The sequence below is a fragment of the Sciurus vulgaris genome (genome assembly GCF_902686455.1).
Source record: "Sciurus vulgaris genome assembly, chromosome: 5".
NCBI lineage: Eukaryota > Metazoa > Chordata > Mammalia > Rodentia > Sciuridae > Sciurus > Sciurus vulgaris.
The window spans coordinates 38,955,186-38,980,560 of record NC_136465.1 but is presented as its reverse complement, the minus strand read 5'-3'; the positions used below and the strand labels follow the sequence as shown (position 1 = coordinate 38,980,560).

The following is a 25,375-nucleotide window of genomic DNA, read 5'->3' as shown; positions in this document are numbered from 1 at the left end:
AAAGATTAGGAGTGCAGATTTGAAATAGATTCAGAGCCCAGCTCTCTCACCTCCTTTCATTTTTTTGTGCATCCAAACAACCTATTAGACATGTTCACTTGGGCTGCAGGCAACACTCCAGATCTGAGTTCCTCAAAATTCCCTCGGTTCCTTCTTTCTATACCACCACTACCGGTCATCCACAGAATCTCAGCTGACAGCTTTCATGTGATGTTCATTTCCTCTGGGAAGACCCTTTGCTCATGCTACTGCCTGAAGATTGAGCTCGGTTGTCCTGATCACCTCTCACAGCCCTTTCCATCTTCCCCACTAGACTGAAAGTTCCTTGAAGCACACATCAAAGCATTCTTAATATATTTTTGTTTGCTTTGTATATGTGTGTGTATGATGCTGGAGATCAAGCCCAAGGCCTAAAACATGCTGGGCAACTCTCTGCCACTGAGCCCCATCCCCATCCTTGATATCGTGAATCCCTGCCTTTAGATCAGAACTTGGCACAGGTACATTTGTCACTGATTTTTTTTTTTTTTTTCTTTTTTTTTGGTGGTGCTGGGGAATCGAACCCAGGGCCTTGTGCTTGCAAGGCAAGCACTCTATCAACTGAGCTATCTCCCCAGCCCCATTTGCCATTTGTCACTGATTAACAAACAAATTCAATACCTACTTTCCCTCAACCATCTACAATTATGTTAAAAGCAATACCTTATAATGTAGAACAGCTGCCATTTACAGGAGCTTTAATGTCACTAAGAATGATGGGTAATACTTCTAGGGAACTTAGAAAGCAACAAAAGCCACAGCAGCCTACAGCTATTAGCATAAGTGTAAAACTTTAAAGGCTAAAGAACCCCTAACATCACTCTGCTATAAAACTATAAAAGGCTCATATTAACAGTGATAAATCTGTTATATATTGCTTAAAATTTACCTATCTTATGTTTAGAATGATATTACAAATTTCACTTAAGATATTACATTATCCTTGACACTTCAGATTATTTATAATATAAATGGCTTATAATTTCTGAGCAAGCCGTATATGCCTGGCATCTTTTCATGGATTTTTTTCCAATAACTATTTTATCCATATAATCTGTTATAAAATAAGAAACTAAGGCTCAGAGAGGGTGGGACTTTCTTAGGACTGCGCAGCTTGTCTGGATAGAGCCAGGGTGGAAACCCAGCATCAGATTTCAGAACAACACAGCTGGAATGATCTGTGCTTCCTTTGTGGGAAAAAGGAAATGTTGGTATGAGTTTGAAAATCAAACTATCACTGGCCTGCATTCAAACTATAATTTTATTCATCAAAAACATACTAGGCTCAGAAAATATCTGTAACGCTTTATGGTAGAAAATAATTTGCAAACCTGTGTTCATTTTCTCAAGTACTGTTACCATTAGATTTTCAAAGAGAATCTAGGATAAGGGTTTCATTTAGAAGAAAAGCATAAAAACTTGATAGCACAGAGAGAGAGAGAGAGAGTAACCTCTCTGAAGACAGGACTTTCCTTCTTTTGTGAGCATGAGACCCCAGTTTTCCGCCCAGCAGCAGTGGGGCTGGTGCAGTTATGTGCAGGTTTTCTCTTGATGGAGTTTTGAGTTAGAGTCACAGATCACAGACACTTGCTATTTTCTTCTATGTGATCAAAATAGGCCTATCAAGGTAGATAACTTTCAATTTCATTTTCTGAAACTTATAGAAGTTTACAAATTACATTATTGTCTTTATATGTAGAAAATGCTGACCTGTCAAAATACTTTGACCTGTCCATGTGTGACCAGAAAATTCCATCGGTGTCAATAAGCCTTTTCGAGGTGTATCTGACTGTTGAGAGGAAAATAAAATGAGGGATGAGCTTTATTTTTCAAAAAAGATTTTTTTTTTGTTGTTTTAATTAAAGTTATGGTTAACGGCAAACCTACCCGGAATGTATGGGTCGTGTTGGGCCTTGAAAGCTGATCCAGGGTAATGGTTCTTTCTCGGAGAGGGGATCTTTCTATGCCATCAGGCATTGCACTTAACACGCGGTTTTGGGGATACCTTCCCCTGTACTGAATAAAGAATAATATGTCCTTGTTTAATATAAATGCAAATGAAAAGTTTAAATTCCTTAGAAAGACAAAAGAAAATCTATACATGCACAATCAGTCACTTATTTACTCATTGAGCTACTTACTTGAAAACACTTATTTGAATTTGCCAAATACAAAGACTACTAAATATCTAAATTTTTTAATTACAAAATTACAGTATCAAGCCCCCCCCCCCAAAAAAAAAAGTTAGTACCATAACAGGTAAATAGGTAGCAAAAACCTTAACCCTGCAACATTTTTAACATTATATTATACTAGAAATGTAATTCTGTATTTGTGAAGCATTTGCCTTCTTTTATTATTTCATTCTGAGGTTACACATTAAAACTTTGCCACTCTTGTCTTCTGGGAATAGGTTCTATTGCTCTGCTCAAGGTGGCAGAAAGAAGCAAGAGAACACCCTAGCTTAGTTTTTTTCTCTCCTTCTGCCCCATGCTCCTGTGACAGGTGTCCTTCCATGTTTTATACAAAAGACACAAATTACTTGTTTCAGAGTGAAACAAGTGGATCATTGTAAATCTGGGGGAAACCTGGTTTTCCGTACTCCCAGGAGCATGGCTGAACTGAGCTTCAGTGAAGACATTGCCTCTGCATTGCAATAAGTATGGCAAAGGTTAGCTGCAAAAATGAGAGCTGATAAAAATGACGGGTAATAATTTAGTGAGCTCTTAATTGATGCCAGTCATTATATCATACGTTTAAAATGCATGAGTTCATCTAATCCTTCCAACAATTCCTTGAAACAGGAAATTGCTATTATAGATGAAAACACTAAGGTTCAGGGAGATTAAAGCAAACTTGTACCAAATCAGTGGGTTTGCATGCAGGATGGAGACACAGCTCTGCCTGTCTCTGGACCTAACCTCTATGCTCTTTTCTTCACTATAGTCACCTGACAGCAGATATTTCCTTGACACCTGGAATTTCTGTTTTAGCTCAAGACAAATTTTTATATCATCCCCCTTTAAAGTCTCATAAGCCATTTATGTTCTGGAAGTGAACTGTAAAGACATTTTGAATGTTGCCAAGCAGAGCATTCTCTTATGTTCTGACTTCTTCTGGAAGTACCAGGATTGTTTTGGTTTACTTGCTTTCCAACACATTATCTAAAATGGTTGCACTTATAATGAAATCTGTCTTACGGAAATAGAGCGGGATCCGGAAACAGCTGTGATCTGCTCCCCAGCCTCTGAGCCTATTGGGGGCAACCTGCTCCAGGAGGTTTGAACTGGCAGGGAAGACATGTGCTCTATGCCAGTTTGCCTGTGAACACAACAACATGCAACTGAACACCCAGGTGCAGAGAGAGGGTTCAGGCCCTAGCAGGAAGTGCCAATCTGAGCTGCCAATCACAATCTGTCTTCCAAAGGCATTGTTCAAGGGAAACAAGCCATGCTTCAGGAAGACAGAGGTGAGGCAGGGACCAGCAGCTCCAGTCATATTGTCAGCAGCTCCAGTCACGTTGTCCTGTTTAGCAATGGCTGTATCTGGATTTCCCAAGTGCTCAGCCACACTGGGGTACAGAACATAGAAGAAGTTGAAGATCTAGCTCCTCCCTGTGACCAGCTTACTAAAAACAAAGTAACCAGAGAGCAATGAAACAGTGTAGAATGAAGAGCTCTGGTGTGTGATTCTGAATGCAAGCCCTATAGATATTTAAGAAAAAGCATAACCAACAAGGGACACAATTAATTGTCAATGCAGAGGGCCTAGATGAGGAAGACTACAAAATTTTATGTGGAGTCATGAAAAGGTGATACAAAGTTAGAGGCAAAAGACATTCTCTGGTGGGAAAACTAAATATCGTGAAGATTTCAGTTTTCCTACATTCTTAATAGATTGAATGCTATCATGCCCAATGTGTTATGTTCTGTTTTGAATTTGACACTTTGGTTGTGAAGATTATTTGTTTGAAGGGGTGAATAAATTTTAGTAAAAGAAAAGGAATAACAGGAGACTGTCCCTATCAGATAACAAATTCAAAAATTAAATTGGTTTTTGCACGAGAATAGATAAGACATTCTAGAAACAGATTCAAATTTGCTTATTCGTTAATAATAAAGTTATTAAAATTATAATAGGATACTTTTTAACATATAAAACTATCAAGTTTTTAAAAAGTATATGGAAGACCTCAATTTTAGAGACTACAGGGAAGGAGACCTATATTGCCAGTGAGACTATAAATTTGTACAACCATTTCAGGAAGTATTTTGGCAAAATATTTCAGGAACCTAAAAATTAGCCTCTGACCTGTTCATTTTTCTTCCAGCACTGTATCACTAGGAAACTATTTAAGGATATCCTTTTTGAGACTGATATAAAATGATGTCCACTGCACATTATCAAAATGAAAATATAGAAAAAAATGAAATTTCACAGATAAGAAAATACTTAATAAATTACAAGATACCCACATGATGAGTAGTCATTCAAATCATGCTTTTAAAGATATTTGCCAAGAGAAATATGAGTGATATAATGTTAAGTGTAAAATGAATGTAAAAAAGTGCTACATTACATAATAGTAAGACAGTGTGAGGAAAAAGACAATGGAAAGGAAAGAAAAAAATATAATTCTAGACAAAGTTGATAGAAAGTTTACCAACAGCTGTCATTTCTGTATTTCAGTGATTTTTGATTTCTATTCATATTTTTTGACAGGGTTATCATGTTTCAGGGTGTTTGGTACTTTGATATTTAGAGAAAAAAATGTTATTTCATAAAAGTGAAAGTCAAGGGCAGGGGTTATAGCTCAGTGGTAGAGTGCCTGAGTGGCAAAACACAGCCCTAGGTTTTAATCCCAGGACCACCCAAAAAAAAAAAAAAAAAAAAAATTGTAGAGGATAGACCATAAGCATATCATGGAAATAAAAGAATGCATGGCTGGTGTGTTTGTGAGGCAGAGGAAGGAAGGTAAGTCTGCCTAGAATCAAGAAGGGAAGAGAACTAACAGGAAACAGGCAGAGCCAAAAGAAGGCAAATAATTTTACTCTTTTGCATAAAGCAAGCATTGCTATACATCCAGATAGTCTATCTGTTGTATTTGAATTCCCAGAATTGGGAGCAATTAGGGAAAAAAGTCTAAAAGGTCTGTTTAGCATGGTAAATAATGGGGGGCGGGGGGCTATAAAAAAGTGCTGGTCTATGGAAAGAGGGTCCAAAACATGGAAGGAGTGTACAATTGGAGGTGTCTAGATTTATTTCAGTTGGAATTAGGAGTGGTTTTTGAAGAAAGTTTGATAGTGGAGCCCTGGTGGACTGGAAGAAGAGGAGAGAATGGTCCATGCTATTGACATGGGCATGGCTGAAGGAAGTGTGGGAGGTGGCCACACTGACAAGGAAGGAAGCAGAGATGACGTGAAAGCAGGAACAGAACAGATCCAAATACCACCAGGAATCTGTCCTGAAGGCTGATATATAATAGTTGTAAAAGAAATGTGGAATAAGAGAAATGCAAATCAAAACTACCCTAAGATTCCACCTCATCCCAATTAGAATGGCGATTATCAAGAATACAAGCAACAATAGGTGTTGGCGAGGATGTGGGAAAAAAGGTACACTCATACATTGCTGGTGGGGCTGCAAATTAGTGCAGCCACTCTGGAAAGCAGTGTGGAGATTCCTCAGAAAACTTGGAATGGAACCACCATTTGACCCAGCTATCCCACTCCTTGGCCTATACCCAAAGGACTTAAAATCAGCATACTACAGAGATGCAGCCACATCAAAGTTCATAGCAGCTCAATTCACAATAGCCAGATTGTGGAACCAACCTAGATGCCCTTCAATTGATGAATGGATAAAGAAACTGTGGTATATATATACAATGGAATATTACTCAGCTATAAAGAATAATAAAATTATGGCATTTGCAGGCAAATGGATGAAATTGGAGAACATCGTGCTAAGTGAGATAAATCAATCTCAAAAAACCAAAGGGTGAATGATCTCACTGATAAGCGGATTATGACACATAATGGGGGGTGGGAGGGAGGCAAGAATGGAGGAAGGAGGAACTGTAGAGAGGGAAAAGAGGGGTGGAGGGGAGGGAAAAAATAACAGAATGAATCAAACACCATTACCCTAGGTAAATGTATGATTACGCAAATGGTATGCCTCTACTTCATGTACAACCAGAGAAACAAGTTGTACCCTATTTGTTTACAATTAAAAAAAAAAAAGAAATGTGGTCTATCATAAAGCTGTAAATGGTACTCTGAATCATCTTTGTGAGTCCAGTGACTAATAGTTGGCAGCTGCTCACCCCTCCAGCTCCTGCAGGAGACTTTGGCTCAGCCCCTCTAAAGCTCATTCCTTTGCAGTGGAAAGCCTACGGCCCAGGGCCCAGGGGGTGGACTCCAAAACCAAGAGCACTGTGACTGTCCTCAGCTCTGCCTTCCTGGTGCAGTGATGATCCAAAGCAAGTTATTCAACATCTTTCAGTCTGTTTCTTCATCTTAGATTTGGGATAGTATGAATACCAACTGGAAAGGTTTGCAATGAGGAATAACTAAGACAATAAAGTGAAATAGATGAAATCCATCAGTCTAGTGCTGACGACTAAGGCAGTAATCAATAAATACTAGCTGCTGTTATTCACATAACTATCGGTTGGCCTTGAGTAAGTCAGATGGAAAGCTCCTTGGGAATCCTCACATAAAGCAAGAGACAAACAACTTTACAATTAGGAAATGATTTTGATGTTAATTCCTAAGGTCAAAACCGTTTTTGAAACTCCTATGTAGGGTGAAACATTTGTTTAAAAACAAATAAAAACAGGTGAATATCTTTTTTATTCAATTAATTAATTAATTGACTTTGAAATGGGGTCTGGCTGTGTTGCCCAGGCTGATACAATCCTCCTGCTTCAACCTCCTGAATAGCTGGGACTACAGGCACATACCACCACACCATGTATCCCTTTTAAAGCATTTTATATACATCCATGTGTGGCTTAATGTTGCAGACACATTCTGAGAAATGTGTTCTCAGGCAATTTCAAACATTAGAGTGTACCTACACAAACACAGCCGTGATGTCACTAGGCAATCTTATGGGACCACCATCATATAATTGTTCTGGAGTTCACTGAAGTATTATGCAGGACATGAATATACATTACCTTATTTAAACCACCCCATTAAAACTTACTAATTATGTAATTTAAAAGCATTAATTTTTAGTTTTACAGATGAGACCTGTGAACATCATCCAAGATCACCCCACTATCAGTGTTTCATTTCACCTAGCTGCCTGTGCTACGGGTACGCTGACCTGTCATTCTAGAATACAGTTACATACCACTATTAGAACAAAATTAGTGTTGAATACTCGAATAAATGAACTCATAAGAAAAGCATGTCAATAAAATATGATAGAGAATAATCCATCAAACCCAATTGATAATGTCTCTATCCTACGTAACCTTTAGTTTACTATGAAAGAAATAAGACTTACAGTTTTGTTCCCCTAAGAATTTCATCACTATACACATTAGGGGTTTTTAGTCTCTGTGAATCTGAAGTAAGGGAAGGCAGTCTCGGGTGCGCTGGTGTTTTCCTGGCCGGAGTCTGTAATCCACGAGGATCTAAGATTCTGGCTAGGCGGAGCTTTGCAGAGGACAGACCACTGGCACCCACACCAGATGATTTGTCCTCTTGTTCATTCCTGGGGGAGGAAAGTCCAGTTAGCTGCTGGGATGGTAGTGCTGTGCAAAGACTGAACACAACTCTTGCTACGTTCCTCATGCTGTGCACAACAGTGCCTGGTACGCAGAACATACTCTGTGGGGTATTTGTTGAATGAATGGACAGACTATTGTTTCCATTTCTACACCAATGAACAATCATTCACAGGTGAAAAAAAGAAAAAGAAATGTAATTTTTCATTGTAATAAAATGGTAGCAAAGACCACAAGCTTAGGAATTCATAGGTGCACTGCGCTTTTCTCTTCTTTCCTGACTTAATATGCAATAGTAACTGTTTTGTGGTTGATGTCAGAAGAACCTGCTGTTACTCTGGCTGTACTCCCCCTGGTATGTGCTCAGGCACATCTAGAGCATACGATTAAATGGGATTTTCACTGTCCCATGTGCCTGCAGTCTTCCTGATCAAGCATTTCCACCATAGGGAAGTGGTTGGGCAATTCTTCCTGATACGTACTGTGTTCTATCTGCAAAATACGTGGGCCTCTGCTGGAGTGGTTTGGCTTGAATCGTCATCACACCATTCAAATCACTGTAGAAATTGTTGGAGAAGCGATGAATCTGAGAAAAGGTGTTTTTTTTTTTAAAGTAAATTTAAAAAGGGTAAAACAATATCTCAATTATTTCTTTAATTCTATTTTCAGTTGTCGATGTACTTTTATTTCATTCATTTATATGTGGTTTTGAGACTTGAACCCAGTGCCTCACGCATGCTAGGCAAGCGCTCTACCACTGAGCTATAACCCCAGCCCTCCAATTATTGATGCCTGTCAGAAATCTTCAGAAAACAAATGGCACAAACTGGCTAATTTGAAAAAAATTAATCAAGGGACCATATTTTATACTGCATATTAAACAAAGTGGAAAATACTATATTGAACTTATCAGAGCAGTTTTAAAAAAAACCAAAAAATAAAATAACCAGACAGAAACTCCAACAAAAATTTCTTTCAAACAGTGAAAAGCAAAGAAGCTTATTGTAAAGCCCTTACTCCAGAAAGCAAAATTTAAGCCTGCGAGGCTTAGATATTGTTTAACTCACTGCTGCCCAAATCACAAGCCCTGTTCCAGGCCAAGTCCTTTCAATCTTACACGGGCATTCTGCTTATTTGTTCCTATGTTAACTGTACCTCTTTTTTTTTTTTTTTTTTTTTTTTTTTCAGTTTAACAAATCTTACTATCACTTAGGATAGTAAGATTATGTCTTACTCTAATTTGTGAAAGGTATATTTTCCCTCTAAACCCTACAGCACTTATGATCTAAAGCATATCAGTTATAAGATATAGGTAATTAGCATCTGATCATAATAAAAGCTAACAGTTATGGAGTGCCTACTTGATGCTACACACTGTAACAAATGTCATATCTCCTTTAATTCACAGGTAGCATAGATACTGAAGCTGAGGTTTTGAGAGAAAATGACTGATTTGAGATCCTAATGCTAATAAATGATGTCATCAGGATCTGAACTTGGTTTCTATAAGCAAAGCTCACACTCACACTTGCACTACTACCAATGATATTGCCTCTTCGTTTGTGTGTGTGTGTGTGTGTGTGTGTGTGTGTGTGTGTGCAAGCATACACTCAGTATGGCTTCCAACTGAAGTATAAATGGCACATAGCTCAAGACCAGGAATCCTGTCTGATCCTTTTTCTCTGGTCTCCCACATAAGAAGGGTTATGTGAAACATGAAGTCCAAACTCCGTAACATATCCAAGATCTCCTATGAACAGGCCTATCCTTTCCGGCCTCACCTGCTACTACAGCTTTGAATGAAGATGAAATGCAAGGACAGGGTGTTGTGTGGTTACATATGATTACATATTGTTCATTCAAAGTTCTCACATCTTTCTAGAATTTGGTCCTCACAACAGTATTTTAGATAACATAGTATTCTCCTCATTACACAGGTAAGTACATTAAAGTTCAGAAAGTTAACATGTCCAAAATAATACTCAGTCCAGACCTCTGATTCCAAAGCCCCCATATTTTTTTTCTCTGGCTTAAACCCATCTATCTTTATGCACCCATGCCTTTGCCTGACCTGAAGTGGCCCACTCAAAAATCTTACACGCAAAAGTCCTACTCATTTTTTGAGGTTTCTGCTCAGCTTTCCCCTCTGATGTCAAGCATCAACCCCATCCTCTAATCAGGATGAATCAGTCTCTCCTCGATTCTCTTTCAATGACTTTTCTGCATATTCCTCACAGAATGTAATTCATCTGTTTCTCTAGGTAGGGACTCAGTTTTATCCATTTACATATCTTCTCCAAACAACTAGCATGGTACGCCTAATATAAGCACTGTTTAATGAACCCAATCTGTACTCATTAAATCTTTTGTCACTTTGGTGGAAGGCAAAGAGGCCATTTACAACTTTCAAACTGGCTAGAAACTTAGGGGAAAGCTTTCTTTCCCTCTCCCAAAATATTGAAAATAGTTTCACATCTCAAAGCAGTGTCCAACAAAGAATGTGGTGATGCTATTAAACATCATGAAATAACCACATTGCATTTTAATCTTGTTTGCACTCAAATATCTTGATAATTGAATTCAATAGAATGGTGTTCTTGACAAACTAAGGTGAAAACTGAAGAAATGAAAGAGAGATTGAATGTAAATGCACCTACTTGGGGTGGATTCGGATGAGAAGCCAGGGGCAAGCTGCGAGTTTCAGAACCCCTGGATGGGGGGACGCTGGCCACTTCGGTGCTAAGCCGGGAGAAGAGGACCTGTGGGAGTCTATTTTCAGCTACTTTCAACTTTTGTTTCTGTTTTTGTCCTCCTGTGTCAACAGAAAAATCAGTATCATGAGTAACATCGGATTACCTGACACAAATAAAATTCTCTGCAAAGAGAATATCTGTTCTTGAGTTACCACAAGTCTAAGTTATGGCCATTGATTAAAGAGCAATACAGAAGAGAGCAGAGACCCCATGGGCCAATTGGTTAAGATACTGTCATTCCAGAGGTTTGTGGTAAAGCAGAGATAACACAGTGGAGTTAAAAAGATTCTCAGAGTTTTATAACAGCCTGGCTAATCTTTTTGGCTGGAAAAAGAATAGTATTAGAACTAATATGGTTATTGCCTTACGGTATCAAGTACATAAAACTAGTCATTAACGTCCACTGTCAGTATTTCTATGATTTCTTTCTGCTCCATCTTAGGTGCTTTAGAGAGCATTTTATAAGTTGAAGTGAAGGTAAATGAAGTGATTATTACCTTAGCTATGTTCACATTTTACTTTATAAATATTATCAATAATTAAAAACAAAAATCCCTTTATTACAGAGTAGTTGAGTTTTTTTTTAACCCCAATAAAAAATAATGTGATTCTTTCTGTGCATTTTTTGAGTTTTTTTTTCCCCCAGAGTACAAAGTATTGTTTTTATAACTCTAAAAACAACAATGTCCTTTGGAAGTGATTAAAGATCACCTGTGAGGAAAGGCAGAAAGCCACCTCTCTTCTCACCCCAGTCCTGTCCCAGGAGTGGCCAAGCTGGGGCGGGGGGGACAAATCCAGGAACAGGGGTCACTGTCTTTTCAGGAGGCCAAATTCTGCATATAAGTACCTTTGAGTGTAGTTGCCCAGGTTTTTCTGATCAGTTCTTCTAATATTTCTACCACATATGTCCAGACACGATCAAACACCTCTGCCGCCACAGCATCTCTGATACAGTCATGAGGGGAAACAGGAGGAAGTCCATTCTTACGCCACTTCCTCCCACAGTGAGCTGGTTTTTGTTCAAGATATTCATCACCACTAAGAATGAAAACCCAGTGTAATCACTGAAAGTATCCACGGTTAAAGTTAAAGGAACTCATACTCTCTCTCTCTCTCAACCTCTCTCTCTTTATCCATCCTAAAGTAATCCTATCTATCATCTGACATGCCTGCATATACATATTTACACATATAAAAGTAAATGTAACATTCTTTTTAAACAGCACAGTTTTCTTTTTTAAATATACAATTTTTGTCAATTATACTTCAATAAAGTTAGGGGATAAAAACCAAAAGAAACAATAAAAAAATAACTCTTCATTTCATGGGTCTGTTCTGTTGCTTTTTTCTAGTTTGGTTTCATTTATTTCTACACTGATTTCTGTTATTTCCTTCCTTTACTCTTTCTTCATTCTCTCCCTCTGGTATAAAGTTAATGTGCTTACTTGAGATCTTTCTTTATTTTTAAATGTAGGCATCTATTGCCATACACTTTCCTCTTAGAACTGTTTTGTTATCACATTAAATTTTGGGGTGGTTTATTTCCATTTTCATTTGTCTCAAGATATTTTCTTTTTTCCCCTTGATTTCTTCTTTGGACCCATCATTTGTTCAAAAGTCTACTGTTTAGTTTCTACATCTTGGTGAATTTTCTAGATTTCCTCCTATTATTGATACTTGATATTTCAATCTTCTTAAATTTGTTAAGATTTATTTTAGCAACTGGTTCCTTTTGAATCTATCAGTTTTCAATATGAGGCGACTGCTATCCTACAACACTTGTAGCTTAAAAAAAAACAAAATATGCATTTAGTGCAGAGACTAGAACTTCTCCTTTGCCCTTTGTAAGAAACCTAGAGGCCCTGGACATGAGGGTCCTGGTAGCCTTGTCCATTTTCACTAGCATGCTGCACACGGCTCTTGTTTGCTCCCTGTGCCATGCTGTTAAGAAGGCAGGGAAGCACTGCTCTAGACATATACTTCCCTCTAGGAATCGAAACTCTTTGGGGAGAACATTATTCTCAAAAGAATAGAAATCTTTCTGATAAGAACAGAAATCTTTCTAATAAGACAAAATGAGCATGTAATAAAAATAAATGCCAAACTATTATATTATGAGGTCAATGTCAAACAAAATTCTATTTACTCCTCTTTTTGGTCAAAAGCAAAATATTCTTCCATCTTTCCATCCACATCGTAAACCTCTTCTTCCAGGGATGGACACGCTGTTAGGTGAGCAGTCCCTGAGCTTTCAGGGACTGGCAGGGCAGAAGCTGAGAGTGTTGCTGGGACTATTTGAGAACCAGAGATGCACAACCTATGGGAAAAGAACAGATCCTACGTGGGGTTTTTAATAACAACAAGAATGTAATGCTTGCACAATCATGATGAATCTTTAAAGTAGCCATAAAGTACAGAAGCTCAAATTTAAAAATAATTAAATATTACTTTTGCAAAAACTGGTCATTGAAAGCATTTTAACACAAGCATCGTTAAAAAAAATGTAAGGGTTTCTTAAAAGGTTAAATCATTTTGTAAGTCTGTATCCTCTTTGCTGTAATGCAAGGATGCCACAATTCAGTTCCAAATAGGTGTAAATGGCACAAAGATATTTATTGAAATCTGTAAATCAGGAAAGGTGGTACACAGCTGTAATCCTAGCTATTCTGGAGGCTGAGGCTGGAGGAGAGCAAGCTTAAGGCTAGATGCAGCAAATTTCAGACATTTTGTCTCAAAATAAGAATGAAAAGGGCAGGGGAGTCGAGGCAGGGAGGTTAGCTCAATGGTAGAGCCCCATCCTAGAATGCATAAGGCCCTAGGTTCAATCTCCAGTACCCACCCCCCCCGAAAAAAAAGAAAAAAAAAAAAAAAAAGAAACTTTTTGTAAGCCAAAGAAAACAGGATAAGGCTTTACTTCTTATGCTTAGGGCTCTGAATCCATCACAATGAGGCAGTTTTTGATTTTGCATTTTGTCTGACTTTCACAAGTGCCTTTGGAATAAAAGTTGAAGGTAACTTCGGTGTGCATGTGTGTATTTTACATGTACACATAATAAATTTAGATTAGAAGCATCTTGTGAAAATATTCTCTGCACCTGTCCTTCACTGAAATCTAAATTTGAATATTTCATGGAGCCAAGGCTCATGGATGAGTTAAACATAAAAAAGGATAAGTGAAATACAGTAACAAACACTTTTCAGAAGTAACGCATATCAACATACTGCCTGATGTTGCTGCCGCATTCTGGGGCTTCAGGTAAGAGTTTGTGGCCAGCAGAACTAGGCACATTGCCCTGGAAGTGTTGGAACCCTTTGTCAGTTGGCAGGATGAGCTGTCTTCCTAATACTCTGCAAAGGAAAGAAAATTGACCAGACAATGATAAATGTGCTTTGTGATTATAAAGGTAGGATGCATTAATGTTTCTGAAGGCATGGATGTGACGTGATATAGTATGGATTGACACATAAGAAGCATCATGGTGTCACAGAAGAAGCCTGAGCTTTGGGAAGGCGAGAAGGTCTGTTCTGGTCATAGGTTAAGATTCCGAGTCAGTGTGCTAGCTCTCTAGGCCACCAATCTCATTTGCCTCGAAGGACTGATGAGTGGCTTAGAGATAATGCATATCAGATTTGGACATGTAAGGCAAGGCAGGGTACAGTGAAACTCCCTCTATGTGTTAACTAACATTTACCTAATAAATAAAACCATACACATATATGCACTAAGCTTATACACCCAGAAATCTTTCCTTTTTCAGCTTTCCCTCCCTCATTTTTATCTTAACAATGTAAAAGAGCAGTGAGAGGATCAAGTTTGAGCTCCTGAATCTTTGGTAAGTGAGCCATCCCCAGAAAAGCACACACAAATAATTGACATCTAATGGACACATTATATGTTTTAAGACAGGGATTCAGAAAGGATTGAAAAGAAAGATTAAAAACATTACTTGGGTTTTTTCCTAAAGTTCCCTAGTCAAGTTAACCAGAAAATTCATGTATATATTCTAATTCATTCTTCCCAGATATAATGTGGAGGAACTTGGGATAACTGAGATGGACTTTCCCCTAAGTAGGTGGGCTGAAAGACAGGAAGCAAAGTTTCCCTTCAGACCCAATCTATATTCTCCATCTTTGGTATTAAAAATAAAAATGCCCCTGTTTACATCCGGGGCAATGATGAGATAGAAAGGTTCACCTATCCAGTCATTCTGCAAATAATTACTCTGCCTATGGGAGCCCTCTGGTTGTTCTCAGTGATGACAGCTATCTGCTCATATATGGTGAATGTGAAGGACAAAGATCATAGCTAACAATCTCGCACTTGTTGCAGATATGATGCCTTTCTCTGAATGAGTTAGATTTGCTTCTCACAAATTAAGAGGCACTTGAATACTGTTGGGTCTCAGTATCTCCTCAGACACAATAACAAAAGATGCACCTGTCAGTAAAAGTCTGTGCTCTGAATAGGTATTTTGTCAGTAAAAGACTGTGCTCTTGCTAGGTATTTTGATTGAGCAAGTGCTTTCAGTTCTAATGTATTGATTGTATAGACCCAGATCAGGAGTGGTTAGTTCAAAAACCCATTCCAGAGAATTTCTATGGAGGATATACCTACCTCAGATGGAGGGATCTTCTTGCCCACTCACCACACTCAGCCACTAGATTCTGGGTCTGAGGGCTTACTTTCCCTTCAAATAGCATTTCATCGACCTCCCAAAACAACTGCTGCACTTTCTGTGCATTGGCTTTGTCAAACTCCTGAAACAGAAAAGCCCATTTCGTTAGAATCCTAAGAGCCATAGAAACATAGCCTTCACAATCAATGATACTTAAACATTTTTCAAATCTAATATATAGGAGGGAGTATAATTAGGTAACAAGAATGTAGGCTTTGCAGTTGATTTTGATTTTTCTAATCAATTACATCTCATACTGAGTCTCAGATTCCTGAACTATTAAAGAGATAACTTCTCTCATGTGTTTTGAGCCTTGAGATTTTACATAGACATAGACAGAGGTGTAAGTACACATATTGATAAAGACATCAGATGGAGACACAGACCCACACACACCATCATATATGCACATGCATGCTTGTATACACACACACACACACACACACACACACACACATATGTACACAGACCTAGGTCCCTCACATAGTTTAGCCTAATAGGCTTAAGCACTGTTGCAAAATACAGGCTATTTTTTTCTTCTAATGATACCTTGGAAAAAAGAAATTACTTTTGAAGAAAGGGCCATTAACCTTCTTTTCATCAATGAAGTAGAAAAACAAAAAGATCCTTAGTTGTCCTAAGAGATGTGGTTATTAGGGTGAAATCAACATATTACTTTTTCCTGTCTGGCCTTAGCAGTTTCTTGAGCTGCAGCTGCAGTGAACTGTACTTGAGAAAGCCCCTTAGCAATTGTAGATGGTCTCTGTTGGAAACTAGCAGTCCTATCAGTCAATGAGCAGAACGTTACACTCCTAACATAAACATGACTACGATTGGGAGAAACAGCCCTGCACAGGCAGCCTCCAGGACAAGACACCCAGCCTTGTCATACATTGTTTGTCATTCTTCTCTCAGACTGACAACAAACTAGATTCCCAGATTACAGTGGAAATGAATCATTTCTTATTATTTCTTTTAAAGTGCAAATAAGAGAAAAACTAATAATCATTTGTGTCCTAGGAGGGGACTGGGTAGCTAGGGTATGGGAGAAGGCTTGCTTTTGTTTCTCTTTCTTTTGCATTTTTTTTTTTTTGCTTTTGTAAATATTTTCTATCAAAAAGTAACTAAAATTTTTATATTAAAATGAAAGAAATTGTAAGTTCTGAAGTCTTTTTTTTTTTTTTTTTTGGCGGAACTGGGGATCAAACCCAGGGCCTTGTGCTTGCAAGGCAAGCACTCTACCAACTGAGCTATCTCCCCACCCTGAAGTACTTTTTTTTTTTTGTAACAGAGATTGAACCCAGGGGTTCTTAACCACTGAGTCACATCCCCAGCTCATATAACATATATATTCATATATATTTAAATTTAAAGACAGGGTCTCACTGAGTTACTTAGTACCTCTCTAAGCTGCTGAGGCTGGCCTTGAACTCATGATCCTCCTGCCTCAGCTTCTGGAACTGTGGGGATCACAGGCCTTTGCCTCCACACCTTGCTAGAGTTATTTAAATTCTATAAATAAATAGAAGTCATAAGATTCTTGCTGGATGATTTCATGAAAATCTGTACTGAAAGAATCCCAGAATGTGGACATGATAAAGCAAGGATTTTCAGTCTTTTCAGGGATATGACCACAAGGAAAAAGAACTTGAGTGAGTTTGCAGTGCATGGGCGTGCAGACGGGTAAGAGGGGGTCATAAGTGAGGGAATCACGTCTGAAAAAGTCCTCTTAGTGATGAGCTGACTCCCTTCCAGATCCCTCCTAGGTCCTGTGATCATCCACCTCTCTGAGACTTGCTGCTAACTAACTATATAATAGGTACTCAGATGCACTGTGAGGAGTGAAAAAATGCTCTTAAAGAAAGTAAAGAAAAACACACCAAACAAGGAGGTAGAAACAGATACCCAGGGTGCCATAGAAAGGCTTTGCCTAATCATGTGGGTTTTACAGAGCTGTGTCCCAGGATGCGCAGAGACACTGCAGGGATAAGGAGGCAGGAGACTGTGGAGCCTGCAAAGTTCTTAGCAAAGTTAGAGTTGTAGCTAAAGCTCACCCAGCTGAGAGGCCCACTCTCACAAAGAACCAAGTAGAGTTAAAATTAATGTTTCCCCTTAGGGTTAGAAGATGAAAGTAAAACATCTGGTTCAGAGTACTGGGGAGAGATCCTTTAATCATGGAGATGCTTCACGGTTTTTACTTTTCCAAAATTGTTCTTTTAGTTGAGTTCCTAATTGTCTGAATTTTATTCTGAATTTCCAGCCATAGATACTGTACAAGGAGTTATATGGAACATAATGGGGAGAGCATGGGAGGGTGAGAAAAACAAAATTATCAACAGCTCAGACTCTGGGCTATAAGATTATGAGTGATTTTTTTCTATATTTTGGTACTTCAAAATTTTTGCATGTAATATGGTAACATGTAAATACTTTTATACATACATATATATGTATGTGGATGGATATAACCATAAATGGTAGAGATTTTTTTGAACCTAAGAAAGCAATTCTTCACATAACTTATAATCACAGTATTATCAAAAATATTCTGAGACATACATCATCTCTCCAGGAATACACTGAGCTCCTCTCTGTAGACAGGCCAGTGGTAGAACTCCGTGTTGAAGACCCTGACCATGACTCGTGGGCTCTTGTGGGTGTGCAGCCTCCACTGGACGAAAATGATGAAGGGGATTCACTGCTGGAACGAACATAAGCAACAGAAAAACACTTAAACAGAGTGCACTACTTTAAAAATATTTTTGCCATGTATCATTTCCATTAGGTTAAAAATAAAACTACATTTTAATTTAAAAGACTCAAGATGGCCAATCACTGATTTGTTGTAGGAATTTTTTGATTTTGTAATCAGCAGTATTTAACAGGTGATTTCTTACCAGGTATATTTATCAATGGCTTTCTGCACATTTCTTGTAAAATGTGGAGGTAAAGGATCTTTGCTTTTCACAGCAAAACTATGCTTTCTAGAAGTTTCTGACAGTCCTCTTCTGAAAAACAAAAGGAAACATGAGAAGTCACCCTAATGTAATAATGCGTTCATTAAATAATATTCATTAAAACTTACAAAATTCCTTTTCTATAAGATTGTTCTTCTCCTCCTTCTGTGTCCCCTAAACACATGTGTGTGTACATACAACATTCATCCTTAAGAAACTAAGGCCTTGGACCTTGCCTTGTTAATGTTTCTTAGAATCGGTGGCCAATAATCTGTATGCATCTTTATGTGACGTGGAATAATAAAAACTTTTGGACACTTAACCAGAGAAAAGTGACCCAAAACAGTTGTCAGTATTTCAGACATGTCTTTACTCCAAGGTGTAAGACTTGCAAGTGGTGAAACAAGGGTTGACTTTCAGGTTGCCCCTTGACTTTCAGGTCTCCTTACTCTTGCAAAACCCAACTGGGTACACCAATAAAAATCAAATCCCATATTAATTCTGAAATAGATCAGATTCTTTTGAATGAAAAGAAGCCACAAAAACCTACTTTACTTTAGCATTGTTTTTTTAGTGTATATTCTGAGTTTTAGAGAGTCTGAAAATATTAAATTTAATGGAGAACTGTAACAAAAGAAAATCTAAATTTTAAATAAGCTGTTAAACCTAACTGTAGCACAGTTTGGGCTAATCATTAAAATGCTCTTTCAATGAACCTCTTAAAACATTCACTTCCCTCTAGTCAAAATATTTTCCTGATGTTTAATAGTCAACTACTTTTATTCTTAGAGTAGAAATCATGCCCTCCCATATGAATAAAACATACATTAACTTAAGATATGATAATAAATTAGGGGAAGAACTTCCACTTTCAATATTTCCAACAAAAACACCACTTCATTGTGCACATATTTTATAAGTTTATTTTTGCTTTCAATTAAAATGGTACCTAATTTTGGGGTTGGGGGTAATTCCAGGGTCTAGAATACACAAGGTCCTAGGTTTGATCCCCAGCACCACAAAAAACAAAATTAAATAAATAAGTAAAATGATACTGAATTTTCAACATTTTAATTTTACTATACTTGAAATAAATATTACCCTTACTTATATATCTATCATACTCAAAACAAAAAGGAACTGTAAAAACATTAAAACTATAAATAGAAATTAGTAAGAACCCCTGCCTTTTATAGATAGGTTTTATACATTAGAGAATAACAGAATTATATGGGTTTTTTTCCTCTCTCCTTACTGATTATATATTGTAAGTACAATGAGAAGATAAAGATGCTAAAATAAGGGTACCAGGGAAAAGAATATAAGACAAGTTTTCATGCTTTAATAAACTACTTTTGCTTTAGCTCTGTTCAGTTGTTTTAAAACCATCAGTTACTTATCATTTACATTGTGACTCAATAACTTTTTTGTTAAACATAAAAAATACCTACAAAATAGCTGACTAAATATTAACTAAAAACAAAAGACATCAGAGATGTGTTTTGAACCTTAAAAAGTATATATTCATACATGAGCGAATGTGTTACTGAGAAGTAATTTTAAAATTCAGTGTGCTGAATTAACTAAAACATTGTCCTTTCATGATATCTTTATAGCAGTGGATTAGAATTTGTTCTCCACTGACACTGAGGAAGACACTTGCCTTCTCCTGGACAGTATCCACATCCGTAAAACAGTGATAATACAGACATCCTTCCCTCATTCTAGGATAAAGGGCCAAGACTTCCTGTGGATGCAGGAAGCTATGGATAGCACTGAACTCTAGTTATACCTTATTCTTTGCTATTCTATGCATGTACCTATGACAGTTTTTTTGTTTGTTTGTTTCTTTGTGCCTTCCTTAGCATTTTGTATTAAATAGATCTCTTTTGACATTTTAAAAAATTGTGAACTTGACACATTATTCATCTTTTTATCTGTAGCATCTTAAATAATGCTTGTCACACAAGAAATGCTTTCTATGTTTATTGAAAGAATCAATAAGCAAAGATTAAATGAATCCCTCAAACACAGAACACCTTTTACCTGTAATTATACTCTGAAGGTTCATGCTTACCACAAAAGATCATGTTGTGACCAGACATTAAAACGTTCTCCAAATTCAGGACATTTCTGGAGAATTTTAAAGTTTTCGAGAGAAGATAAAAAATCACAGCTCTTCTCAGAAGAGCTTATCTCCACTTCTCAAATGACTTTCATAATAGAGAATAACAGAATTATATGAGCTTTGGCTCCACCACTATTCTTTCTCATAGTTCATCTGCCTTTTGTGCAACCTGGAAGCAAAAATTTACTTGCTGGAAGCATGCAATTTGTTTTGTTTTTAATGAAGAATAACTTCTTCCTCTAGAAAATTCATTCTTTTTGGTGGAGGAAAGAGGGTCTTTTCAAACTAAGAAGAAAAAATTGATTTCAAAATGGAGAAGCTAATTTCTCTCTTCAGGTGACACCAAGTCCTTTCTAAAACCAGAAGTCCTGCTCACTTGAAAGTAGTGGAGGGCGTGAGGTGTGGAGGAAGCAGGGCAGGGAAATGGGAAGCTCTGCATTGAGCACAGGGGTTTCTATTAAAACACTAATTCCACTCCATTTCTGCAATCTTTTCCTCTCTTCCACTCTTCGGGTCTTTCTATCCAAATTCTTGAACTTCAGAGTTTAGGGCAATAACATACAAATTTGACCACAAAATGTGGAAGAAACTGGTGAAGAGAAATTTATTTGAACCCACAGCTTAATGACTGCCAAAGGTCATGAGAAGATAGGAAAGTAGCTAGGATAAAGATGCAGGATACTGACGGGCATGTCTCTCCTGGAACCACAAATTACTAACATGTGAATTCAAAACAGAACTCATAATATGTCTTCCCTTTTTTGTATTATATTTTGGCCATTAGGTTTCTCTGTGCTCCAACCAAGCATTGAACTGCTAGTCCATGCATAAAGTTGAACACTTTTTAATCCCCTGCAAACTATCATCTGTATATTCTATATAGTCTTAGAAAGTATACAAACTTACAGGATGCATTCTAGCTGATAAGTGTTTTAAAACTTAAATGTGGAATATCTAATAAAGTTATCTTACATTGTACATAAAAAAGTGACAATTATGCTTGTCCCTTTATCTCTTAAATTTTAGAGATAATAAACTCCTGCTTGTCAGTGCATTTAATTTGTGTGCAGGACGTAGGTTCCCTCAGGGTGGACTTAAGTGCAGTCACTGTATTGCATTAATTTGTTGTTACATCAAAGTGAAGGCTGAGAACCAATCTCCAAAAATCACTGCATTCCAGCTGTCAGGTAAATGATTAATCATCTATTTTTACTTTTAGTTTGCTTCTTGATAGCCCACAAACTTATGCCACATTGTCCTGTAGAAATTCAAATGTTAAGCAGTGATCTCAGTTTTCGGAAAGTCGTGCTTTTGACAGGAGTATCTGAAATAAGTTCTGCTGCTGGTTAAAATGCAGGTTGTTTTTCTGGCCTATATGTGGCAATCTCAGGCAGGCCCCTCAAGGGTTATCATCACGAAGCTGCTCCTCCGACACAAAAACTCACGCATCCTAAGACAAGTCAAAGAAGCAATCAGGGCTCTGGGGACCTAATGGAGAAGTCACCTCAGACGCTAGAAATGCTTCTCTGAGCAAGCGATCAAGTTCACTTGCGAAGGCCCGATGATGTCAGAGCGTCACGATTTCATGAATGGATGCTGGAAAATACAGACCAGATAGACTCCGGTTTTGCAGACAAGTCAAAAGAAAAAAAAAAAAAAAATCACGCACTTCGTACAAAATCAGGACACGAAGAGGCATTCATTCCATCTCCTCTCGCAGATGAACACTTACCCAATTACAATCAGTCCAAGGTCTTGGCTCTCGTCCCCCGGGCCGGGCCCCGCGCCCCGAGGCCTGCGCGCCCCTGGGCCTTGGCACGCTCCTCGCGCGCTGTACAGGCAGCCGGCGGCGGCGCGCCCCCGCCCCCGCACCCGCGGGGCCTCGGCTCCCCGCCGGCCCAGCCCTGCACACGTAGCCGGGTCACTATCGGGGGCCTTCAGCAGCGCGGTTAGGGGCGCTCGGGACCTGATCTGCGCAGCCCATGGGCGCGGCTGCTGCGGGGCGGGCGCCAAGCACTCCTGCCCTCTCCAGATCCTTGGGACCAGCAAAGGCCAGATTCCGGGACGGCCGGGAGACGCCTCCTGAGCTCTCCGCGCACGCCCTCCCGTCTCCTCCCTCTGCAGCTGCGCTCTTGCCGGGTCGGGCCGGGCCAAGCTGGACTAGGGTCCACTTCTCTCCCTCCTAATCCTGGTCCGCACTTCCCGTCCAGATTCGCCGTCTCCTGCCCTCTGTCCGCGTGCGCCTCTCCCAGGGACCTCCGGAAAGGCTCGCGATGGCCCCTTCTCCCCGACGCAGGCCGGATTTCACTACCCACTGACCAACGCTTTGACCTTCGGGGAGCCGCTTCGCGCTCTCCGGACCTCCAGCACGCAGCGTTCTGGCCTTCCCACCCCTTCCCCGGGGTCTTTCTCAGTCCAAGGATCTGTCCAGATGGGTGTTTCCTGCCTTTCTTCTTCGAAATAGAATTTTAACTCACGAGAGAAAGAGAACTCTAGAAAGAGTTCACCAATTCCCTTTCCCCACCAGAGGATGTATAGATGGGGTGGGCGGGCGAGTAAGGATTAAAAGAAGGCAGCCCCAGATATGGTAAATGTATAATTTGTTAGAAGAACTCTAGGCCTTATTGTCCTCACCAAAGATTTAGATCGTTTTAAGTCCTGCCTCTCCATCTGCAAATAGATGCTTTGTGTCTATTTTCCACAAAACAGGGAGCATTCTTGCGGCATGGTTTATTAATATGTACTTGTTTCAATTTTGGAGTGACACAACTATATCAGGACCAGTTACTAGGCTCTAGCCTGAGATAATAAAATTCCTTTAACTCATTTTCATAAGCTGTAGAAAATAGAGTGAATTAACTGGGGCAAAATGTATTTTCAAGGCCAAGTATTCAAGTCTAAGTATTAACATGCCTAGTTCTACAATATACTTTTTAATAATTACGTTGAATAAAGTGTCCTAACCTGTTCTATCTGTTCTCTGAGATCCAAGGTCATCTATGTTTCAACAGGTATAGAGAAACTTAAAAAATAATAATCTTAATGCTGAAATTTATAAGGACATTATTTTTAAATGATTCCAGGAAATTCCAGTAAGTTATGTGATATTAAATAGGCACAGAATTTTTTTTTATGATGAAATATTTCTAGGAATAGTTTATGTAAAGCAAGATGCAACTACAAGCTGAATTAACTTTGGGTTTGAAATGTTTACTGCACTATTGCCCTAAAGCCACTAGATGTCACGATTTTCCTTCTTTTGTCTAAAAAAAAAACTGCTCAGATGTTAATATCACATATCTTTTTGGCAAGATAGGATTCACCGAATTTTCATTCCAGAAAAGATGGAGAATCTTATTTAGATCAGAAATCATTATTGCATATGTGACTACATGACTGGTGGGATTCTACATCATGCATAATCAGAAAAATGAGAAACTATACTCCATTTATGTATGATGTATTATAATGCATTCTGCTGTCATGTATAACTAATTAAAACATTTTTTTTTAAAAAGAAATCACTATGCAGTGGAAAGATATTGCAGGCACAGCTCATGGAAAGTGTCATGATAGTAGACTCACCACAGGTGGGTGAAATACTTTTGCTTTGGCAGACAAATATCTAGAAGTCTCATACCCTTCTAAGTGCCAGCCATCCTGAAAGGTGATTGCTCTTCTGTACAGTAAAACAGGTAAAAAATATCAGGCAAATTGCCAGAGATGAGCAGTTTTATCCAGATAGATCCAGACTGACTTCAAAAGTTTACCTTACGAAATCCAATCTCAAATCCAATTTGCTAATTTCTGTTAAAGCTCTTTTCATTATATTTTCTTTGTATTTTAAATCTATCAAATATTATATTATAACATTTACTAACATTTTCGTGAATTCGTGCCACATGCTAGGCTGTATTTGAAGCACTTGAGAAAAATTAGTATATTAGTTTGATAATTGTTCACAGGAGGCACTACTGTTAGTGCTATTCAGCAAATTAGAAAACTAATGCATAGAGAAGTTGCCAGACAGGCAGGGTCAATACTCTAAATTAGGCTGTTGATAACATGGTTTATTCAACACATACCTCAGTCTATGTGAGGCACAGCTCAAAAGCCTTCTATAATTGACATGGACACACAGTAAGTTCACTATATTTAGCTAAGAATATAGAGTTTTTAAATTGATAAGTTTTAAATTGATAAGAAAGTTATCTTTGAAAAGAGAGCACATGAAAAATTACAAGTCTTTTTTTATTATGAAGAATATAAAAAGTTTAGTACTACGTAATCTATGAGGTTTGCAAGCTTATCTAAAATCACAGAAAGATAATTAATATATTATTAAATATAAAATGCCTAACTTCTGGAACCCCAAATTTTAAAAGTAAATGCTGAAATAGGAACAATAATAATTATCAAGAATACAAGCAACAATAGGTGTTGGCAAGGATGTGGGGAAAAAGGTACACTCATACATTGCTGGTGGAGTTGCAAATTAGTGCAGCCAATCTGGAAAGCAGTGTGGAGATTCCTTAGAAAACTTGGAATGGAACCACTGTTTGACCCAGCTATCCCACTCCTTGGCCTATACCCAAAGGACTTACAATCAGCAACTACAGAGATACAGCCACATCAATGTTCATAGCAGCTCAATTCACAATAGCCAGATTGTGGAACCAACCTAGATGCCCTTCAATTGATGAATGGATAAAGAAACTGTGGTATATATACCCAATGGAATATTACTCAGTCATAAAGAATAATAAAATTATGGCATTTGCAGGCAAATGGATGAAATTGAAGAATATCATGCTAAGTGAGAAAAGCCAATCTCAAAAAACCAAAGGGCGAATGATCTCGCTGATAAGCAGATGATGACACATAATATGGGAGGGGGCAAGAATGGAGGAAGGAGGGACTGTATAGAGGGAAAGAGGGGTGGGGGGGAGGAAAAAAATAACAGAATGAATTAAAAACTATTACCCTAGGTAAATGTATGATTACACAAATGGTATGCCTGTATTTCATATATAAACAGAGAGACAAGATATATCCCATTTGTTTACAATAAAAATAAATTT

General features: G+C 38.2%; 1 protein-coding gene across 2 annotated transcripts in view; it reads right to left on the bottom strand.

The window, feature by feature from the left end:
- FAM149A (family with sequence similarity 149 member A) overlaps positions 1 to 25,375 on the bottom strand; it is a 56,233-nt gene that overhangs the window by 2,039 nt on the left and 28,819 nt on the right. The window contains exons 1-13 of one of the 2 annotated variants that reach the window (XM_079142341.1): positions 22,027 to 22,389; positions 18,107 to 18,217; positions 17,769 to 17,910; positions 15,149 to 15,291; positions 13,756 to 13,881; positions 12,680 to 12,850; positions 11,381 to 11,571; positions 10,438 to 10,592; positions 8,263 to 8,366; positions 7,558 to 7,767; positions 3,240 to 3,360; positions 1,927 to 2,055; positions 1,750 to 1,828 (exon numbers count right to left, since the gene is read on the bottom strand). In XM_079142341.1, coding sequence (XP_078998467.1) covers positions 1,750 to 1,828; positions 1,927 to 2,055; positions 3,240 to 3,360; positions 7,558 to 7,767; positions 8,263 to 8,366; positions 10,438 to 10,592; positions 11,381 to 11,571; positions 12,680 to 12,850; positions 13,756 to 13,881; positions 15,149 to 15,234 — 1,372 coding nt within the window. In that variant the 5' untranslated portion in view covers positions 15,235 to 15,291; positions 17,769 to 17,910; positions 18,107 to 18,217; positions 22,027 to 22,389. Of the gene's footprint in view, positions 1 to 1,749; positions 1,829 to 1,926; positions 2,056 to 3,239; positions 3,361 to 7,557; positions 7,768 to 8,262; positions 8,367 to 10,437; positions 10,593 to 11,380; positions 11,572 to 12,679; positions 12,851 to 13,755; positions 13,882 to 15,148; positions 15,292 to 17,768; positions 17,911 to 18,106; positions 18,218 to 22,026; positions 22,390 to 25,375 lie in introns of those variants that run through there. The other variant, XM_079142340.1, reaches the window with a different exon arrangement.